The 18,750-nt window shown below is 39.2% G+C and overlaps 2 protein-coding genes across 4 annotated transcripts in view; one reads left to right on the forward strand and one right to left on the reverse strand.

Annotated features, from left to right (window-relative positions):
* GARRE1 (granule associated Rac and RHOG effector 1) overlaps positions 1–16,246 on the forward strand; it is a 62,862-nt gene extending 46,616 nt beyond the window's left edge. For all 3 annotated transcript variants that reach the window (XM_030024760.2, XM_030024761.2, XM_041125869.1), the window contains 7 exons: positions 2,736–2,833; positions 4,348–4,473; positions 4,979–5,970; positions 9,294–9,459; positions 10,357–10,491; positions 12,734–12,812; positions 13,396–16,246. In XM_030024760.2, coding sequence (XP_029880620.1) covers positions 2,736–2,833; positions 4,348–4,473; positions 4,979–5,970; positions 9,294–9,459; positions 10,357–10,491; positions 12,734–12,812; positions 13,396–13,716 — 1,917 coding nt within the window. In that variant the 3' untranslated portion in view covers positions 13,717–16,246. The remainder of the gene's footprint in view (positions 1–2,735; positions 2,834–4,347; positions 4,474–4,978; positions 5,971–9,293; positions 9,460–10,356; positions 10,492–12,733; positions 12,813–13,395) is intronic.
* A 216-nt stretch (positions 16,247–16,462) lies between these two features.
* On the reverse strand, positions 16,463–18,622 carry SS18L2 (SS18 like 2). Its single transcript, XM_030024762.2, has 3 exons — positions 18,481–18,622; positions 18,227–18,303; positions 16,463–17,324 (listed from the first exon to the last, which is right to left on the reverse strand). Exons 1-3 carry the CDS (start codon positions 18,547–18,549, stop codon positions 17,237–17,239), a joined length of 234 nt encoding a protein of 77 aa, XP_029880622.1. The 5' UTR covers positions 18,550–18,622; the 3' UTR covers positions 16,463–17,236.
* Between the last annotated feature and the right edge of the window lie 128 nt (positions 18,623–18,750).

An 18,750-nucleotide genomic window follows, 5' to 3' on the forward strand; every position in this document is an offset into this window, starting at 1 on the left:
AGACATAACTCGTTAGACCTGCTGGTAATTAAAGCGCTGATACTCTTCAGGTTTATCATAACATTTGGAGAGTTGTCAGAATAAAACTTACTTAGATCTCCCAAATGACAGTGCTGATATAAGGAATATTACTTGTGTTGAATCATGAATGTGTCTCCAAAGATTTTTGCATGAACCTCAGGTTCTGAAGGTAGCAGGTTTCTGCCTTCAAAGACACGGTAATGAGCTATACGCATGACAAAATACTTGCAAGCCTTCTGTCTTTCGTTCATTCTCACTTTGATTTGTTGCAGTTTGGAAGGGTGTGAGGGTTGAGGTTTTTCTTTATAAACTATGTGCTATAATTTTTTTACAGGATTCAATTATGCTTGTATGTAGCCTCATGCAATGATGAGAAATTGTAATTTGCTTCTTTAAAGCATTCTTTGGGTGGAGATGAGAGAGGAAGCACCTGTAAAACAAGAACAATAGATGTCTGATGCACAGGAAGCTATCCTCTAAGCACCCACCAGGCGGGGAGGGAGAATGTGTTTATTTTAAGTTTATTTTGTGTAGAACTCAGACAAATGAATCATGGGACAATATTACATAGTATTTGGTTTACTGCTTTTAGAAACTAAGCTGTCTGCATTAGTTCAGAGTTGTGTGTAAATTTGTCATTTAAATGCCAAATTTAAAAAAGAACATTACTTGGCAGTCTCACTATCTTAAGCCTGTCTTACCATGTGCCTTTTAAGAAGAAACTCGTTAGGAGTGGAAAGCACAGTGAGATGTGACTTAGTTTGCTTGGTTATTTTTAGGCTTCAGTTCTAACATAAGAAATAATTTTTAAAAGTGCAGTTTTTCAGTTTTTAGCTTAGCATATATATAAAGAATTGTATTCTCAGATTTGGGTCAGCTGAAGAAATCTCCATCTTTGAGTAAAAGTAATGTGTATTAAAATGGTTGAATTCAGAGGATGAGTGGAAATAAAACTTGGAACTGGCCTCGTGCAGAGTCATGAACAGAACGTTTAACTGAGTCTCTAGCCATCCTTTTTTGTGCTAGTAGATCTTTCTGTAGAAAAAAAACCAACATGCATTGCAGAAGCACTAAATCTCCTAGTAATGTTAAATCCCAGATGTCGTAACTCTGACCAAATGTTGACAAATGTAAAACTTCTTAAAGGGAAGAAAGGAAGATATGGGGGTGTGGGGGTGAAGCACCCCCAACAAAGCCCAGACCATGAGCACTACCTACCATGCACCACTGCCAGAAGCTGATCTAGGTCTGCACAAATCAGAATTTTAGTTCTGACTTGCAGGTCTGAGATGCAGACAGTGTTTTTCTTGGGAGTTGAAAAAAAGTCCTTCCGAAGTTCATCTCTCCTTATCCCAATTATAATTGCAGTATAGCTGAATCGCAGATTACCAAATTACATAAAATCAAAATGGTACAAATACAAGGAAAAAAGTAATGGAGTTGCCCTGTTATTAAATGAGAGGTATTTTCATGAGTGGATAATAGCATGGCATTTTGTCACTGGGCTTAGACATGTTTTACAAGTTTGAATAAACTTGGGCAAATCCTTAGAGTCAACTGGGGGAAGACTGAGGCCTTACGCTAAAATATCTAAAAGGTGGGAAATAATTGTGTTCAAATGTCATCAGATGGTTTTGTTACAGGAAGAGGGAGAAGAGACTCTCAGTATTATTCATATTTTGCATTTCTTCATAACCAGTAGTAGACAACCAGTTAGAAGTAGAACCAGTGTAGGATGATTGCAAAAAAGCCAGTAATATCCCTTGAGGCTTATTTACACCAGAGGACTTTGGCCATTTCAAGGGTAAATGGTACAGCTAATCTGCTAGTCACTGAAGCAGGAACTGCTGACTGCTGCCAAAAAGCTGCTGGTTCAGCATGACCAAAATAGGAAATTATGGAAATGATCAAAAAGGCCAACCCATGCAGACTGGACAACATCAGAAAGCATGAACCAAATATGGAACTTACTATCACTGGTATTACAAGTTTAAATGAAGCTGAAGTGAATCCATTCTTTCTCAATTCCATAAAAAGAAAGGTTCGTGACAGAAGGTTAATTTTGAAGACTTTCATCTTCCATATATCTTCATGATGTCTTACAGAAGGCTCAGAATTCAACAAATTGAATCACTTTTCTTCCCTTTATATAATAGGGAATTAATAATAGTGCAGTTCCATTAGGTAGAATAGAGAGAATTTTATAGCCTTAAAAGGAGGGGGTGTGTGTTCAGAATTGTGAGCTATGTGAAGAGTTGCAGACTAAATACTACTTGTCTGTATCATACCATGCACTGCAGTTAAATTATTTAAAGTATTTTGATAAATAGGTGTTTGGGTGCTATTAAAGTAGTAATAGTGCCAAACCTCCCAAGTGCTTGGCTGTTACACGAACCCATTGATAATTACCAGCTGTTAGATAAAGCAGTTGGTAACTACGTAGTGATGCATAACTACAGTATGTAATTGAGAAGAAGTAAGTCCTTGAAATATAGGTTACTGTATCAAACTAATTTTATATTTTCTTTTTTTAGATATTAAAATAGAAATCAACTTATAATGATTTTGTGAGTTGATCTGTTTTTATCTGCTTACTTTTTGCACCTGTAGTGTAGCAGGAAGGTGAGACTATTGCATCTTAACCACAAGGGTGATAAAATAACTAGAACTAATTCTTAAAATAATTTCCCTTTTATTTTCATTTTATTTGCTAGGTGGTTGTGGACACCGCACAGATTGAAAATAAAGAAGCCTATGCTCCTCAGATAAGTTTAGAAGGATCCAGAATTGTGGTGCAAGTTCCATCAACTTGGTAAATAAAAATACTGCATTGCAGATTATACTAACAGCTATGACTGAAATATATAGGGAAAAATACTGCAGTACAAATGGAAGAGAGAATACTACATAATTACGGTATATCTGCCTTAAGTTCCTTTATCTGGAACTGTTTGCGTATCACTGTTCCTGACAGACTGACAGTTGTACTTCAGCTGTCTTTGCACTAGTGCTGCCTCTGGAGGCAATGGAAGAGAGGCAGTAGTGGGGCATTAAAACATACTTCTAAAGAAAAAGCTTGATGATGAAAGAGAAGGTTTAAAAAAAATATATAAAATAAATCCAATAGTATTCCTGTTATGCTCCTCCCTGGCACGTCCTCACATCTGTTACTCAGGAGAGCCAGGAATTAGGTGAGATTAATATGAAAGCTTTTGCTCTTTCTTCACTGAGCTGTTCTTTAAGTGCTGCCATGAACCGCGGAACTCGGTGGTCCATGAGATGCTATTCCTACCAGTTTAGTTGACTGCCTAGGAAAGAATGGCAGGATTAGTCTGCAGTTTAGGTGAGGATTTCTTCCCTTTTGAAACAATAATTTGGAATTAGACCACTTCCTTTCTCTCTTACTTCGGAGTACTCGGCGTTACGAATTTCAGTACAACACAGTTCATTCATCTGAATCCTTAGTGAGATAGCCTGTTACTAATGGTACCAATGGTATGTCCAGAAGCACGAGTCAACTGATAGTCTGTTTACCCAAACACATCTTTAATCCCTCTGTAGATTATAAACTGGCACTTCTCTGTTCTCTTTATGTAAATTGCTCTATTATGAAAGAACTAAAATAATGCAGAGTGCTTTGAGCCAGGCTTTGTGTGCTCTGGAAGAGCTCCTCCTGCTGACACATAGTCAGAGTGCCTCTTTACTCATCTCTGCTGGAGGGGCTCATTAAGTACTGACAAATGTGCTAATATCTAGATTTAAGTTATTCTGATTTCACCTCAAATTCAGTCCTAATTCTCTGCCACTAATGAGGAAAATTCACTAATCCTGCACCTTCACAGCTCAATAAAATCTTCCCCAGACTGTTGGATATGCTGAATCATTTTCCACATGGAGTCTGTCAGGCTGGGGGTTCTTAGCGTTGGACTCCAGAGTGCACCCACGTGCTAGCGTCTTGTGTCAGGTTTGTTGAGTGCTCTTGCCATTCTCCAGAAATGGGCTTTGTGTATTCATTGTTTCTTACCTCTGTGCCTAAATTATGCCTGCTCAGCTAAAGAGCCAATCATTAATCATGGTTTTAAAAGAAATTATATAACTCTTAATGTTATAGTTAGATTAGCTGTATATTCAACAGTAAAAAGAAACTGGGGCTGCAGGCCTTGGGAACCCTCATGCATTCATACGTTGTGCTGCCTTTACTAGTTGCGCTTCTGTAGGAGCAGAAGTAGTGCATCAATTGGCCCTTTATTATCTGACTAGTATGGTAAAATTGTTTAATGTAAAAAGGAAAAATTTTGATTTTTAAGTTGAACTTAATGATTACAGGTGTCTGAAAGAAGATCCAGCAACAATGTCTTTGCTACAGAGGAGTCTGGATCCAGAGAAGACTTTGGGACTAGTAGATGTGCTCTATACTGCTGTGTTTGACATACACAGGTGGAAGGAAGGAAGGTACATCTCCTCTTGAGCCTCATGCTCTACTTCCCTAGTTTAAACAAAGCCATCATTGTTGAGAGATCTGTACTGAGGAATTCGATAGTACCGGTTCATCAGAAGGGGAAAGCACTAGTCAAACTGGGAGCAAAAAATTGGTAATCCACATGGGTACCTTGTGGGTATGTACAGAGATACAGCAGTCTTTTAAAAACCAAACCAGCAGCTTATCCACGTGCACAAAAGTATTTGTTTCTCTCTTACAAAAATACTTGATTTATATTAAATTAGTCTCCATTTAGGTCTTGAAGCACAATTAAAATTTCTTAAGGAATGGAAAGTAGTTAATGCTATTGCAAATGCTAGTAATAGTTTGCAATGTTACCATACGAAGTAGCTAATGAACTTGGCAATCTTTGGTTGTGTTTCTTCCACTAGCTGTTACCCAAATACACATTTTCCTGCAAAGTACAAGCTCAGTTATGTGTTAGGTGGTTTGATATATGTGTTTTTGTCGATGCAGGGAGCAAGCTTTGCCTTGTATTCAGATCCAGTTACAGCGTGAAATCTCAGACTTTGGGAATCAAGTTGACATGCCATCCGGAAATGGAAGCAAGCCTTCAGGTGGTCTACAAAAGACGTTCTCAAAACTGACTTCACGGTTTACAAAAAAAACTTCCTGCACCAGTACAAGTAATACTGGAAGTTATTCAATCCCCAATACACCTTCCAAAAATGTCTTCATAAGTTCCAACTCAGAGGAGAAAGCTAAAATGCCCACTAACATAGATGCACGGTTACAAAGCATTTTGAACATTGGTAATTTTCCTAGGACTGCAGATCCACTGCAGTCAATTCAGAGCACAAGCAATCAGCTAGTGAATGGGTTTCTAGTTGAAAGACGGGACAACTTCTTCAAGCCAGATGACAGCAAGGATGACAAAGGTATGAATTTACCAACTGACCAAGAAATGCAGGATGTTATAGATTTCTTGTCTGGTTTTAACATGGGCAAATCCCAGCAGACTTCTCCGATGGTGAAAAGGAGGAACTCTGTTGCATCCTCGACAGCAACAGAGCAAAAATCAGGAACAGTACAACAGCAACCGCAATCTGTCTCTCTCACACCACTGCATCCCTCTCAGCAGGGCTTGTCACAGCAACAACAGTCACAAAAGCAGCAGCAGCAGCAAATGCAGTATTACCAACACTTGCTTCAACCTATTGGACCACAGCAACGTGTACCTGCCAAATGGCTGACTAACTCTTCACAGCAGCCAGCCCAAGCTGTTGGAGCTGGATTGTCTCATTTAAACCAGTGGAACAATCCTGGTTTTTCCGATTTAAGCTCTGATTTGTACAGCTTGGGTCTTGTGAGCAGCTATATGGACAATATGATGTCAGAGATGTTAGGACAGAAACCACAAGGACCTAGGAACAACACATGGCCAAATCGTGACCAAACTGATGGAGTGTTTGGGATGTTGGGAGAAATCCTGCCTTTTGACCCTGCAGGTGTGTGTCTTTTCCTTTATTATGTTTTTTTTATAAGGGTCCTTTTACAAAGAATACTGTTAAATATTGCTAGTAATAACTAATTTCCTGCTGCTATCCACCAGATGCTAGGGTGCTTACAAAGGCAAGCAGGTATTTATATGTATGCCTGTTTTCTTTTTTAACAGGAGGTGAACTGAAATACAAGCAACTTTCATTAATAAATAAGAATGGGAATGAATTCCTTGTTTCTTGTCACAGTTGTAGTAGTTCTGACCTTTCCTATATGGACCACATAAAAGTACTGAAAGAGACTTAACAGATTATGTTCCTCCTATTGTTAACATGTAAAATTGTTTAAAACCAAACTCTTGAACTTATGTATTTTACCTCTCCCCAAAATGATCCTTCCTGCTCTTTACCAGTCTCGCAGTCTGGAGATACAGCCGGACTGCATCTTTCCCATATCCCTCCATTTTCCCTCCATTACTGTGCAATTCCATGGGAGTCATACTGGTTCCTGTTCTACAGCTGTTACTGCAGTGAAAAGCTTGGATGCTGAAGGATTAGAGACTAAAGAGCAAGTGCCATGTGGTTTGCCAGATGTGTTTGAACCACCAATAAATGTTAAATGTAGAGGGATTATTGTTAAAGATGAAGTGAGATAAAATTTTATAGCCATAAGCAAATAGCTAAAGACTATGAAACTGACTGTAGAGTCTAAGAGGAGATTAATGAATTCTTCTGATAGTAGTAGTAAGAACAACTTACAAATCTATTCTCTTGTAAATACAGTTTCTGTTGGCCTGGAACATAGCTACAGAAACTTTGTAGTAGGCATTTATGGAAACTGCCTGGAGGGAGGCAGCACTAGAACTAACAGGAAAACCTTTTATCAGACCATGAATCCGTTTCCCGCACTCATTTGCACGTGTGTGTGTGTATGTGTTAGGACTGTGTAGGCGTCTCAGAAACAAGCTCATTTGACTCATAATTTTGATAGTTATTTTGTCAACTTAGTTGATAAATTAGTGGCAAAAATAGGCATCATAGTTATGTTATCAAAAGCTTCTTAACAATGGTTAAGTCTGAATTACCATCATCTTATTTAAACATACTTATGGTATATACTTAAGGATTATCACAGCCTTTAAGGAAGGATAAAATGATTTTCTGCAAGCACCAAATACATGTATGTGTAAGGAAAAAAATGCATGTATATACAACGGACTGGCATTTTTAGCATTTTGAATCCTTCTGTAGTATTTTCCTTCTGATCTACATAAAGCTACTTGTTTTGTTCCATTTGATATGAATATCAAGGACTTTGAAAGCAGTACTCTGAAAAAGTGACTTATTCAGTATTTTCCATAGATCTGAGGTTTAAAAAAACAAAACCAAACAAAAAAAAAACCCCTTCAGTCAAATAGTTTTTTCCATTGGAAAGATAACATTTCTTCATATAACTTGTTGGCTTGAGCTGTGATGCAGCAATCTTCAATTTAGCTCTAGTTAGCATAGTACAGGAAGCTTTAAACACGAAACACTTTCATTTCCAGACTTTCTTAGGAATTTGTACGTTTGTCATTTGAAACAAATGGCATTACTTTTTTGATAAATATTTTTAGAGCCTGAAAATGATGTCTCCTTTCAGATGCAAATCTGCTAATTAAAAATTTATAAAATTGATGGCTTTTCATGTCAAAGGCTTAACTAGCTACCAGAAGTGTATTTTGCAGTACTTCTATCATCTGTAAGAACTTGATGAAGGAATGTTGCAGTAAGAACTAGCAGAAGGAATGTTGATACCTCCAGGTCTTTTGAATTACTTTCACAGATGTGAAAAAATGAAGTCAAAAACATATCTGATAAAAAGCTGTTTAGCTGATATGTTTTTATTGAGGTAAAAATTAACACAAGTTGCTATGTTGAATATAACAGTAATTTAACACTTAATGCTATCCACAGGAAAAAAAACCTGGATGCCCTTCAGAATCTATCTAGAATCTGTCCTTAGATCTGAGGATCTGTCTAGCTTCCAGCCTCATCTTAAATTGACATAAAGATATTTCTTAAAGAGAACAAGTATTGTGGGAATATTTTGTTTGTATACAGCTGTCAGATAGCTCTGTCCCTTGCTTATATAACAAAGGATGTATAGAAACAAAATTATTTTCTTCCTTGTTTTAATTTCCATGCAACAAAACATTGTGAAGCTCTTTTCTGAATGTGCCAGATGAAAACAAGGAAACTTTTCTTCTAAATGCTGAATTGAACGTAGGGAAGCCATCACATGAAAGACTGACTTCTGCTTTCTGAGCTGTGCATGCTTGTTGGATGTTCTTCAGTCTTCACTCTTAATTTAAAACTGTGACCAGCAGCTCTGTACTTCCTGCTGCAATTACCATGCATGTAGTCTAGACATTTTCCATTAATCCAGTCGGATTGCAAAGATTTCCCTCAGGAAAAAGAAAGGAGGAAAAAAAAAAAAAAAAAAAAAAAAGGCAGAAAGAAACAGAAGCTGTGGAAACTGAATTACACTGACTCATAACAGCATTCTTTTTAATACATGGATTGTTTGGTCTGATCAATTGAGCATTTAAAACACTTTTGGATTTTTTGGATTAAGGCTTTTGCTGTGTCTGCTCAAGATCATGCTTATCACTTCTCAGATCACTTATCAAATGCTTGGGACATATATAGCACTTTAATAATGGAAGAGTTTTTAAGAATTACTGTTTTTTTCTGTAAATATCAATCTTATTCTGAAATATTTTGCAGGTCAGGATCAGAATGTTTTCGAAATTGTTGTCTAGTCTTTGTAGGAAGTAGGCAATATCTGGGCTGTGTGTTCTAATATTATCAATCTGAAATTCTGATTTCTTGAAGTAAGCAGGATCACAACATAGCTGGAAATCATGTTGCAATCTGGAATCAACTACAATAATTGGTATGTTCTTTTTCTCTGAGCTTGGATTAATATACAGGCTTTAATTCCATCAGTGTCTGCTGATGGGATATTGGACCTTTCTTTCAGTGTGTAGACACAATCATAGTGACAAATACCATTTCCCTGATCAAATGCAAGGGGCAGGTGTACTTCCACGTGAGAATTATTATCCACCATGTATGGACGGTGCATATCTACTTTTTAAAAACATGTCCTATTCAGTGTTCTTTGCTGCTCCATGAAGAGGTATCAACTGTTGTCTGGCATTTATTATCAGTGAGGGAATTACTTGCTGTTGTGGGGTATGGTCAAGCCTAAAAGATTAAAAGAGGGGGATAAGTGCAGTAGAAATAGCTGAATGTCAGCAACTGACTTCTTGGTTTCTTTTATTCAGTTGGTTCAGATCCAGAATTTGCCCGCTATGTTGCTGGGGTCAACCAGGCTATGCAACAAAAAAGGCAAGCACAGCATGTCCGTCGTCCAAGCAACACACGTAGCAACTGGCCTCTTCCTGATGATCCTCATAAAACCTGGCCCTTTCCTGAGTATTTCACAGAAGGGTAAGAGATTGGACAGGCTACATACTTTTATTATATATGAGTCTATTTGACACTCAAACTTGGCAGAATGTGGGAATACTGCGTGTTTTTTCCAGTTGCTGCTGCATCTGTGAAAGCTGCATGCACTTCATTATGTCAAGAGTGAGAAATCTGAGCCCTTCCTGCTTTGCTGATACCGAAGCACCGACATTTGTTTGATGTCTTTCTTTAGAGTGGAATGTCTACTGACTTTGACTCGAACAGAGGAAATAAGGAATTCATAGCACAGATTCATTCAGAATAGTTTTCTTTAAGTTATTTCGAAAACCTTTAAGACCTAGTTTTGATGAAAAGTGATGCTGTCAAAGCTGCAGTGCCTGACTGAATTCAGCTTTCCAGATTTTAGCCGTTGAATCTTGCTACTGTAAGGCAGGTACCTTACAGCAAGTATGTTAGTCGTTCTTAATTTCTTCCAAATCATAATTACGTATTATGACAGAAGTGTTTCAAGATTCTCTGTCCATTTGTCCATCATTTAATAGCTGTGACTCTCAAGCTAGCTTAAAACCAGTAGGACAAGTATGTGTTCTAGCTCAGTTTTGCAATGAAAAAGTCAAGTACTTAGTGAGTCCAAACCCAAGGATCACTTGTTTCTCCTTCCTGACCAAGAAAGGCACTTTTGATTTATATAATTGTTTTAGTAAAATATATATAAAGTGACTGTAATGGACAAAGCAGTTGATGTGATCACTCAGAAGTAAATAAGTATTTGTATTACTGGTACATCTTACAAAGTATTGAAATTTCTTTGTGGTCTTAGGTATCACCTGTGACAAAGATTCAGCATACCTAACTAGGGCGTACAGTCTGGATCAGGTACTATAAATACAAGGACTAATACAACTTTTTGTCTTACAGTGATGTGACAAATAGCTGGTCTGGTACTCAAGGAGACTCTGCCAGCTCAAGTGACGAGACCTCCTCAGCTAATGGAGACAGTTTGTTCTCCATGTTCTCAGGGCCAGACCTTGTTGCTGCTGTAAAGCAGAGAAGGTGAGCAAAACGAACAGAAATACATACCACTCCATAAGATTTTTCTTTTTTTTTTTTTGATAATTTCATTTGAGTAGCCACACAAAGGAAATTCCTGCTAATTAGACAGTTAAACAAATGTCAGTTTGCATACTACACTGATGATACAGATCAGTGTATAGAGTATCTGACTTCAATGCTAGGGATTCCCAATTTGAGTTATATTAGTAGCTGTCTCCTCTGTGCAAATAGCTAGTTGTTAGCTGAAATCAGTATGTCTAGAAAAGATCTGATGCTTTCTCTCTTCCAAGATGATCTATTTTGGATGTAGTTTCTTTCTAAACTAGTGAGGCATTAGAGATCATCGTTGAATTGGGTTTTCTAAACTGTGTACTTCACTGCAGCTTTGTCATGCCCCTAATGTGCATTTTGATGCCAGCAAGTTCTTATTTCCTGGCTTCTACTGCAACTTGGTGGCACTCGGGAAATACTGCTGATAATGTTGTGCAGACTTTTGTCTCAACTTGCCTACCACTGCCGTTTTAGTAGTCATAAATACATGCCTATTTGGTCCTTTATTTCTGACAATATGAAGAGGAGGCTTAATTGCATTCATAAATAAGCTTAGTACCTTAGAAACTAAGACAGGATTTTGAGCTATGAACAATCCACTTAAAAGTAGTAGTATGAATTACAACAATTGCTTTCTGCTTTTCTAAAGGGCCAGAAGCTGGGTATCTTTGGAACCTCGGTGATTCCATAGTAGAGGGTAGTTAAGACAATAAAAGGCACAAGGTGAAGCATGAATACCAACCCAATTCCAACCTGGGATCATTCTCTCGAACTATTTTTCATGAGCCTTTTCTAAAAATAAGCTAGTTTGGTGGCCAAATAATCTATATTTGTTTAGATCACAGAGTAATTTGGAGTCAATACGTTTAGATACAAGATTGTCTGCTTTTTGGTGATAGGAAAAAGTCAGTGGATGTACTGCCAGTTTCCTGCAGATTATATCTGGATAGCTATTTTTATATGCATTGCCAGAAAGGAAGTATACTGGAATTTAAAATAATGAGACTAAGGCAAGCAGGTTGAAAGGAATTGACCAAAAGAGGAGCTGTCTTCTGAATCTTTACAATTACCAAGACTTTATATAGAGGGGACAGGAACTGAGCTTCAATAAATGCTAAATTGAAGTTACGGAAGAGAGCTATCTAATAAGCAGTCACAGAAAAAGTAGTAATTATTTGTGGTTTTAAAAAAAGAAGTAGGGAAGGAAAACACAATAAGCCTATAATGGGTGAATTGAATTAATCTGCCAAGCCACCAGATATGTAGAGATTGATCATGGAGCAAGAAGAACAAAAGCCTGTGCTTTATGTAATGCTCTGAAGAGCATAAGAAAGTTTCCACAGAGTGTGCTTCATTAAATAAAAACTTAAGCTGAAGTAACAGTACTACTGTCTTGTTACTTTTAGGAAGAAAAACATTCTACAAGTGAGGGCCAGGCAAAATACCATAGCTAAAACTATACAGTAAGAGAAGGCAAAAGGGTTGAGCGTTCTAAAGCTGACCTGCAAAGGACTGCTTACCTATGGAGGCCTGATGATTGGAGCATGGTGATTTTTTTTTTTTTTTTTTAACAAAGGGTGAAAGGATAAAAGATTCTGCTTTAATCTAACCCCCCCACCCCCCCAAGATAAAAATCTTTCAGAATGCACATGGTCAAGGACTTCTATTTGATATTAGGTATTAGGTTACAAATTTAAACCAAAGGTATAACACTTTTCCTCAGTAAAGTCACCGTGCTTCAGCAGATGTTTCACTTGCTCAACTGTTTCTTTTGTCTTGTCTGTAAAGTTATTTCAGAAAAGATACTTTAAAAAAAAAACAAAACAAAACAAATGAGAGCAGATAACAGAAGAAAAAAAGGCAATTTCTGGCAGACTTCTTCAAAGTGGGCAGAAGACTAGCCCATCTTCCTTTCACCTCTACAAAAATGCATGCATGTTGCTGAAGCTGTAGCTCAAAAAACTATGGCACTGTCAAGCCTCTGACAGTATTCAGTAATGAATTTCTTTCTGCATTGCTGCTTTTACCTCTACTGAGCAAAAATACGTGAAACAAGATGAAACGTCAGTACACATTCTAGGCTGTCAAGTATGACAGACTGAAACTACAAAATGGTATATGCCAGTGGCAGACTAATGTGGGTGAGTCATTTTTACAAAAAAAAAAAGTAAATTTTACCTCTTTTGGGCAGAAAACACAGTAGTGGCGAACAGGAACCTAGTACGTTACCGTCACCACCTCTTCTTTCTGCAGCAGATGACCGTAATCAGGTAAGCTGAAAATGGCTTTGCTTAGTCATTTTTCCTGTTTGCATTTTGGGGTGGTTTACACTAGGAAAACAACTAGAATAGTATCTGTATCTTCAGATTGCTTACCTCAGCTAAAACCCAAACCATTTGCGCTCAGGTAGTACTAGATGCTTTTATCAAAGTCGCCACGTTTAAATATTAAAATTGGAAATCACTTTCTTTTTTTCCCTTGTAGCAGAAATTATCACAAAACCAAAGATTTCTAGCTAAGAGGCAACACAGCCAATTTTAATTGTCTGTGCAGAGAAAACTAAAGTATCACCAGATTTATTACCTGTCTTGCTAGAAATTTTGACTTAGAGCGGGGCTGCTATGTGTCAAACGAATGTGCTGAAATAAATAAAAATGTTTTTCAATAAGCAGGTGTTTTAAGAATCGAGAGTGCTAGATGTATACATCAATTCTGCTTTCAAACATAAACTCATCTTCTGAAAATGTCTTAAGGAGGGGATAAGTTGATAAGTATTGTCTCAAAGAAGAAGTGTTTTGGTATTAAAACAAACAAAAAACCCCACCCCAAACCCAACTAATTTTGTTTTCTCAGGATAATAAAACCAAAACCTGGCCTCCAAAGGCACCCTGGCAGCATACGTCCTCTGTCACGAACACGCTACCCAGTCAGAGTACATCTTTGTATCCCATGAGCAGCCCTGTCAGCCAGTGGAGCGACACGATGCAGATCCTCCAGTCCCCCATGTGGGCAGCAGCCAACGACTGTGCTTCAGCAGCAGGAATTTCCTCTAACTTTGCCTACGCGCAGCAGCAGCAATCACAACAGGCCTCCCAGCACAAACAGATGAATAAGGGCTTTAAATCTTTTCCAGTGAAGCACGAACGCAGACCATCTTACCTGCATCAGTACTAATTGCTTTTCATATTGGAAAATACAGCACAGGGCCGAACATAAATTACATATACTTTGTTTCACAATTGTGTATTGGCTATGTCCTGTTTATGTCATTAAATATGGAATTGAGGGGATTTGGGTGAGATAGACAAACTCTTGAATTCTGATTTACAGTGCTGAGCAAATATGGCCAATATGTTTGTTTGATGTACATGAAACAGCCCAAAACTGTGATGTAGAAATGCTTTTAAAAATGTGTATATTGCCTTTACTTTCAAAACCTTTTTTTTAAAAGAACTGCTGAAGGACTACCATACAAGAAACACTGTATTTTATAGCTATTTTTCATATAGATTTATAGTTAAACATCTTACTGAAACACATGGAATATGTTGAAGCAAATATATAGTGGTCACTTTGCTCAACACTGTTTGTGTTTAAATCTATAACAGACAAGCTGTAAAGTCTTTGTATTCTCCATAAATGGCCTGTGGGCAGCTTCTTTTTAAATGAAGTGCAGCAGCAGCTTTTTGTGTGCCACACAAGTGAGTTCATTATGATACTGCTGCAGAAACAGTTGCGAAATTGGGTTTTGTGGTAGTTTCCTTACTCTAAGAACAGCAGAACCACTCAACCTTGTGTCACAAATGTTACCTGAGCTGCTTAAAGTAGATGGCATCTGTGTGGATAATATGACACTGGTTTTCAAATAAATACACCATTTCTTACTGCTTCATTTGGCCAAAGGCATTATCCACACAGTGCTCCTTAAGTGTGTGAAAGTATAGCCTAAAAGACTACTTGCATATATTTAAAGTCTTATTTCAGATGCTACAGTTGATTAAAAATTGTGAGCTGGCTCAGAAGATACTAAACTGAAATGTGGGGTAGCAGTTAGTTAAAAGAACATTATTTTTTTTAAAAGGATAAAGTAATTATTTGCAGTCAATATGTGCCATTAAGTGAACCTGTGGAATTAGGAATAATCTTCCAACCAAAGTGGATCCGGGAGAGTGATTGGTGCTTAAAAATTGAAGAACAATGGTAAATATATGTATAGCTATCCCACTGTATATTAATTGAGATTACAGAAGATTCTTTATATAGTTAGAGCTTATTTAAATTTTCATATTTCATCTTTGAAAGAGTCTAAAAACCACAATATTTTCTGGTATAAGAGTTTTGACAGTATTAATCTTATTTTTGTATTTTTCTTAAGTCATATCATTCTAATATGTTAACTACTAGTAAAATGGGTTATTAGTTCTAACTACATAATTTTTCAATGAAGATAAAGCACATTTGTTGTTTTTGTTTTTACAAACTAAGTACATCTATATCTAAAGATACCAAAAAATAAATACATTATATATATATATATAAATAAAAAGTATACACAACACTAAAACTATTAAACATTTGGGTATTTAAAACCCATCCACCTTTTTTGTTTGTATGGTGACGGGCCATATTTGCAGGCCCAGATTGTTACCTTTTGTGCTGTTTGAGGATGCCAATGTTGCCTGTATTTATGATATTGTCACCATGTTTTCTGAAACTTCATACTTACCATGTTTACAGAGATTTGTTTGCTGTACATAGACTTTTTACAGTAATGTGCTTTGCACAATCAGTGTGGCTTCTGTCTGTAAATTGTTAATGGTCTGTACTACTATAATTTTGAAAACCCTCTGCTGAAAAATGTTGGTGGTTATTTAACTTGATGAATGGTTTTGAGTTTCCTAAATCTTGTCATTTAGTTCTAATATTAAATCCTAAATTTGGTTGTACTTACTGGTTATTCATAGTAAGACCAACATAGAAGTTAATGAAAACACTTAATTTTGAACTTTTTCTAACAAGTGCCAAAATTATTGCTATAGTTTTTGCAGTTAATTCATAATTACAAATGCTGGCAAGTTTCTGGACCTACATAAGTGAATTGCGAAATCAAAGAAAGTTTGTCTGCATTTTGACCACGTAGGTGCTACTCTGTCCTTTGCTTCCGATTGTTCTGAACACTGGTAATTCTAAGAATTGTTGCACTTGGCAAATGAGTCTTGCCATTAAACTTCACTTACACTGCCAAGTGCAAGGGTTTGGTGCTTAGTTAACTTACCCTTATTGCAGTGCTTCTTGTGAATAGCTAATGCTTCTGAACTGGAACTGTACATTTTGTATTTTAAAGCTTCTGTAAAATTAAACTATTTGCTTTATTAAAGATATACATTTAATAGGTCATACCTGTTTAAAATATGCACCTTGCTGAAAATGAGCAGCACCTTAACCTGTAACTTTGGTTTGTAAAGAAAGATATTATTTCATTAACATGGGATTATTTAACAGTTTGAAAATTGTCAACTGCCTAATTACTGACTCATCATATAAAAATGAACTTTATGCACTGTACAGTTTGAAGCATTTTTAAGGCTACTCTTTCAAGTAGATTGTACTGGAGAACATGATACAGAAGATGCCTTAGCCGTGCCTTTGAACCAGTAGTTCATTGCTAACATTGCCAACACGAAGTTACTTCAATTTTTAGCAATCACAGAGTAAATAATGTTGATGGTAGCGAGCAAAAAGTAAACTCTACCCCCCTGACAGAACTATTATCAAGGCTGTTAGTTTAGCTTACATTGTTCATGCCACTGAAATGCACTATCTATCCGAGGTGTGCAAATAAACTGTGCTCTTTCTGGATAAGAGTACACAAGCATACAGCTGACCATAAATGCTGACAAATACCCAGGAAGCATATGAATCCATTTTGTTTATGCAAGAATTTACTTGTTTACAGAGGCTGCAGTACAGAGCATTTCAAGCAAAAAGGAAAAGTCTTGACACAACTAGGGCAAACGCACAGCCTTTTCTCACTGAAAGGCTCGATTTCTCCCTTGCACTTAATTGCTCTAAGTTATGCAACAGTCCCATCATTCCTAGACAAGTTAGCATTGCTATTTCACTAAACCACTGAGCTGCTCCTTTGTTAACATGTTACGTTAATCCAGAATATATTATAATTTACAAAGAACATCTTTAGTTTATTAAGCACAATTCCTATGATACAAGATACAAAACAGTCTACTGCTTATATATATGGCAACGTACGACTGACTTCTTTTTGTCATGTTGGAGGTAGAGAGAAGTTACCTAGCTAAATGCTTACCCTATTACTATACAACCTTAGTCGTGAAACAGTCTCTGCTTCAGTGAGACTGCAGGAGTCCTCTGAAGGCATCTCTAGTAGTGCTGTCCTGACAACCAGGCTATTTTCAGAAGTATACTACCTGGAGTTTTTTTAGAGGGGAAAAAGGGAGTGTGAAAATTACCACCCTAAAGTTCTGCTTACAGTAATGGGGAAAAAGCTAGCTTACTAATACATCAAAAACTACATTCACGTTTTTAACATAAAAGCACGGATGACTTTTTACCTGCCTTTCATAGACCGCACCGTCTCAGCTCTCAAAGAGGGACTCTAAGCTAAGTATTTCTACAGATTCTTAAAGCATCACTGCTCGTGTCCGGGTACGCGCAGTCAGTCTACAGTCTTCTGTGTGCTGGGTGGTGTCGCATCAGCAATTGTAGCTAAATAAATGAGGTTTCTATGCAGGATATGCTGGTACCTATGAGAGAAAGAAACATAGTATCTGGGAGAGGTGTTCTTTTCTAGCAAGCTACCCACACTTTAATAGTTGTTTTTGTAATCCGATCAAGATTTGCTGTTAGGGAAAGAAAGAGCAAACTATGAAAATCATCATCATCATCATAAAAAAGCAGGGCAAACGCCTCCATATCCTGTTCTTGTTCTAAAGCCCAGTATGCTGCACTGAACTGCGCGCTCTAACCCGAGTATGTGCTCCTAGCCAACCTTGATAGTAAACACGCACATGAAGATCTTTGTACGATCAATACCGAAGAGACGCAGAACCGCAAGCGAGCAGCCCAGGGGCAAGAGATGACAAAGCTCCGCTCTTGGGCTGGCCTGAACGTACGGCCAGCGCGCGCCCAGGCTCAGCAACCGCCGTCGGCCTGTCTGTCCTTCAGGTCCTCTGCGAGCGTGAGAAGGAGCCGAGCTGCGGCAGGGCCCCAGGCTGACCGCCCCCACTCCTCCGAGATGCCGCTCGGCGTTTCACACACGTTGCGGGGGCAGGGGGGAAGGGGAGAAGCCTGCTCGACAGCAGAGCTGGTTTTCATATTAGCACAGAACAAAAACGTTGACAAAAAGGAGCAGGCGTCAGATTTATCCTACTCGGTGGCATTTTTGCTGTACAGGTCCGTGAAAACAGTTTTTGGGAAGCCTCTGCAGAAGTACAGCCGCATTTTCTTCTTAACGGCAGGAAAGCTCTGGCGAGCAGGAGCCGCGTCTTTCACCCCTTCGGACTCTGGGGACTCTGAAGCTGTGGGGGCTGCCGCGGAGGCGGCAGCGCGACGCGAGGCCACGCAGGGCTCGGAGCCCGCCCGCCCCTCGCCGCCCCTCCCGCTGCCCGGCGCGCCCCGGCACCCGCCCCCGCGGCGGCTGACTTACTGCACGCAGTCGGTGGCCCGGCCCTTGCTCTGGTACTCCACGATGCACCGGATCAGCTGGTCGTTCTCCTCCAGCAACTAGGGCACAGGAGCGCGCCGTCACCGCCCGCCTCACGACCGCCGCCAGCCGCTACCGCCCCCCGCCGAGGCCGAGGCCGAGGCCGAGGCCGCGGCCGCGCCGGGCAGGGCCGGCTCTACCTCAGCCGAGCCGGGAGGGCCCGTGCCGCCACGGACCACGGCCACGGCCGCGCTCACCCGCTGCAGCGTCTCCTGGTTCACCTCCGCCTTCCCGCGCAGCCGCTCCGGCACGAACGCCACCGACATACCTCCGCCGCCGCCACCGCCCCGCGCGCAAAGGCTGAGGGGAACCGGCGGCCCCGCCCCCCGCGGGCTCCCATTGGCTCCCAGGGGCCGCTCGCGCACGCCTCACCCCCGTGAAGGGCCGCCGCGCGCCTCGGCACGTCCGTCGCGGAAGGGGGGGAGGGGAGGGGGAGGGGGCGGGGCCGGAGCGGGCGGGGCCGGGAC

The sequence above is a fragment of the Aquila chrysaetos genome, chromosome 9 (genome assembly GCF_900496995.4).
Source record: "Aquila chrysaetos chrysaetos chromosome 9, bAquChr1.4, whole genome shotgun sequence".
In the NCBI taxonomy this organism is placed as follows: domain Eukaryota; kingdom Metazoa; phylum Chordata; class Aves; order Accipitriformes; family Accipitridae; genus Aquila; species Aquila chrysaetos.

Excerpts from the sequence above, each read along its gene's own strand:
- SS18L2 (XM_030024762.2), bottom strand. The coding sequence starts at position 18,549 with ATGTCGGTGGCGTTCGTGCCGGAGCGGCTGCGCGGGAAGGCGGAGGTG. Across the intron at positions 18,304-18,480 it reads ACCAGGAGACGCTGCAGCGG|TTGCTGGAGGAGAACGACCA; the intron begins GTGAGCGCGGCC and ends CCTGTGCCCTAG. Across the intron at positions 17,325-18,226 it reads CGGGCCACCGACTGCGTGCA|GTACCAGCATATCCTGCATA; the intron begins GTAAGTCAGCCG and ends TTTCTCTCATAG.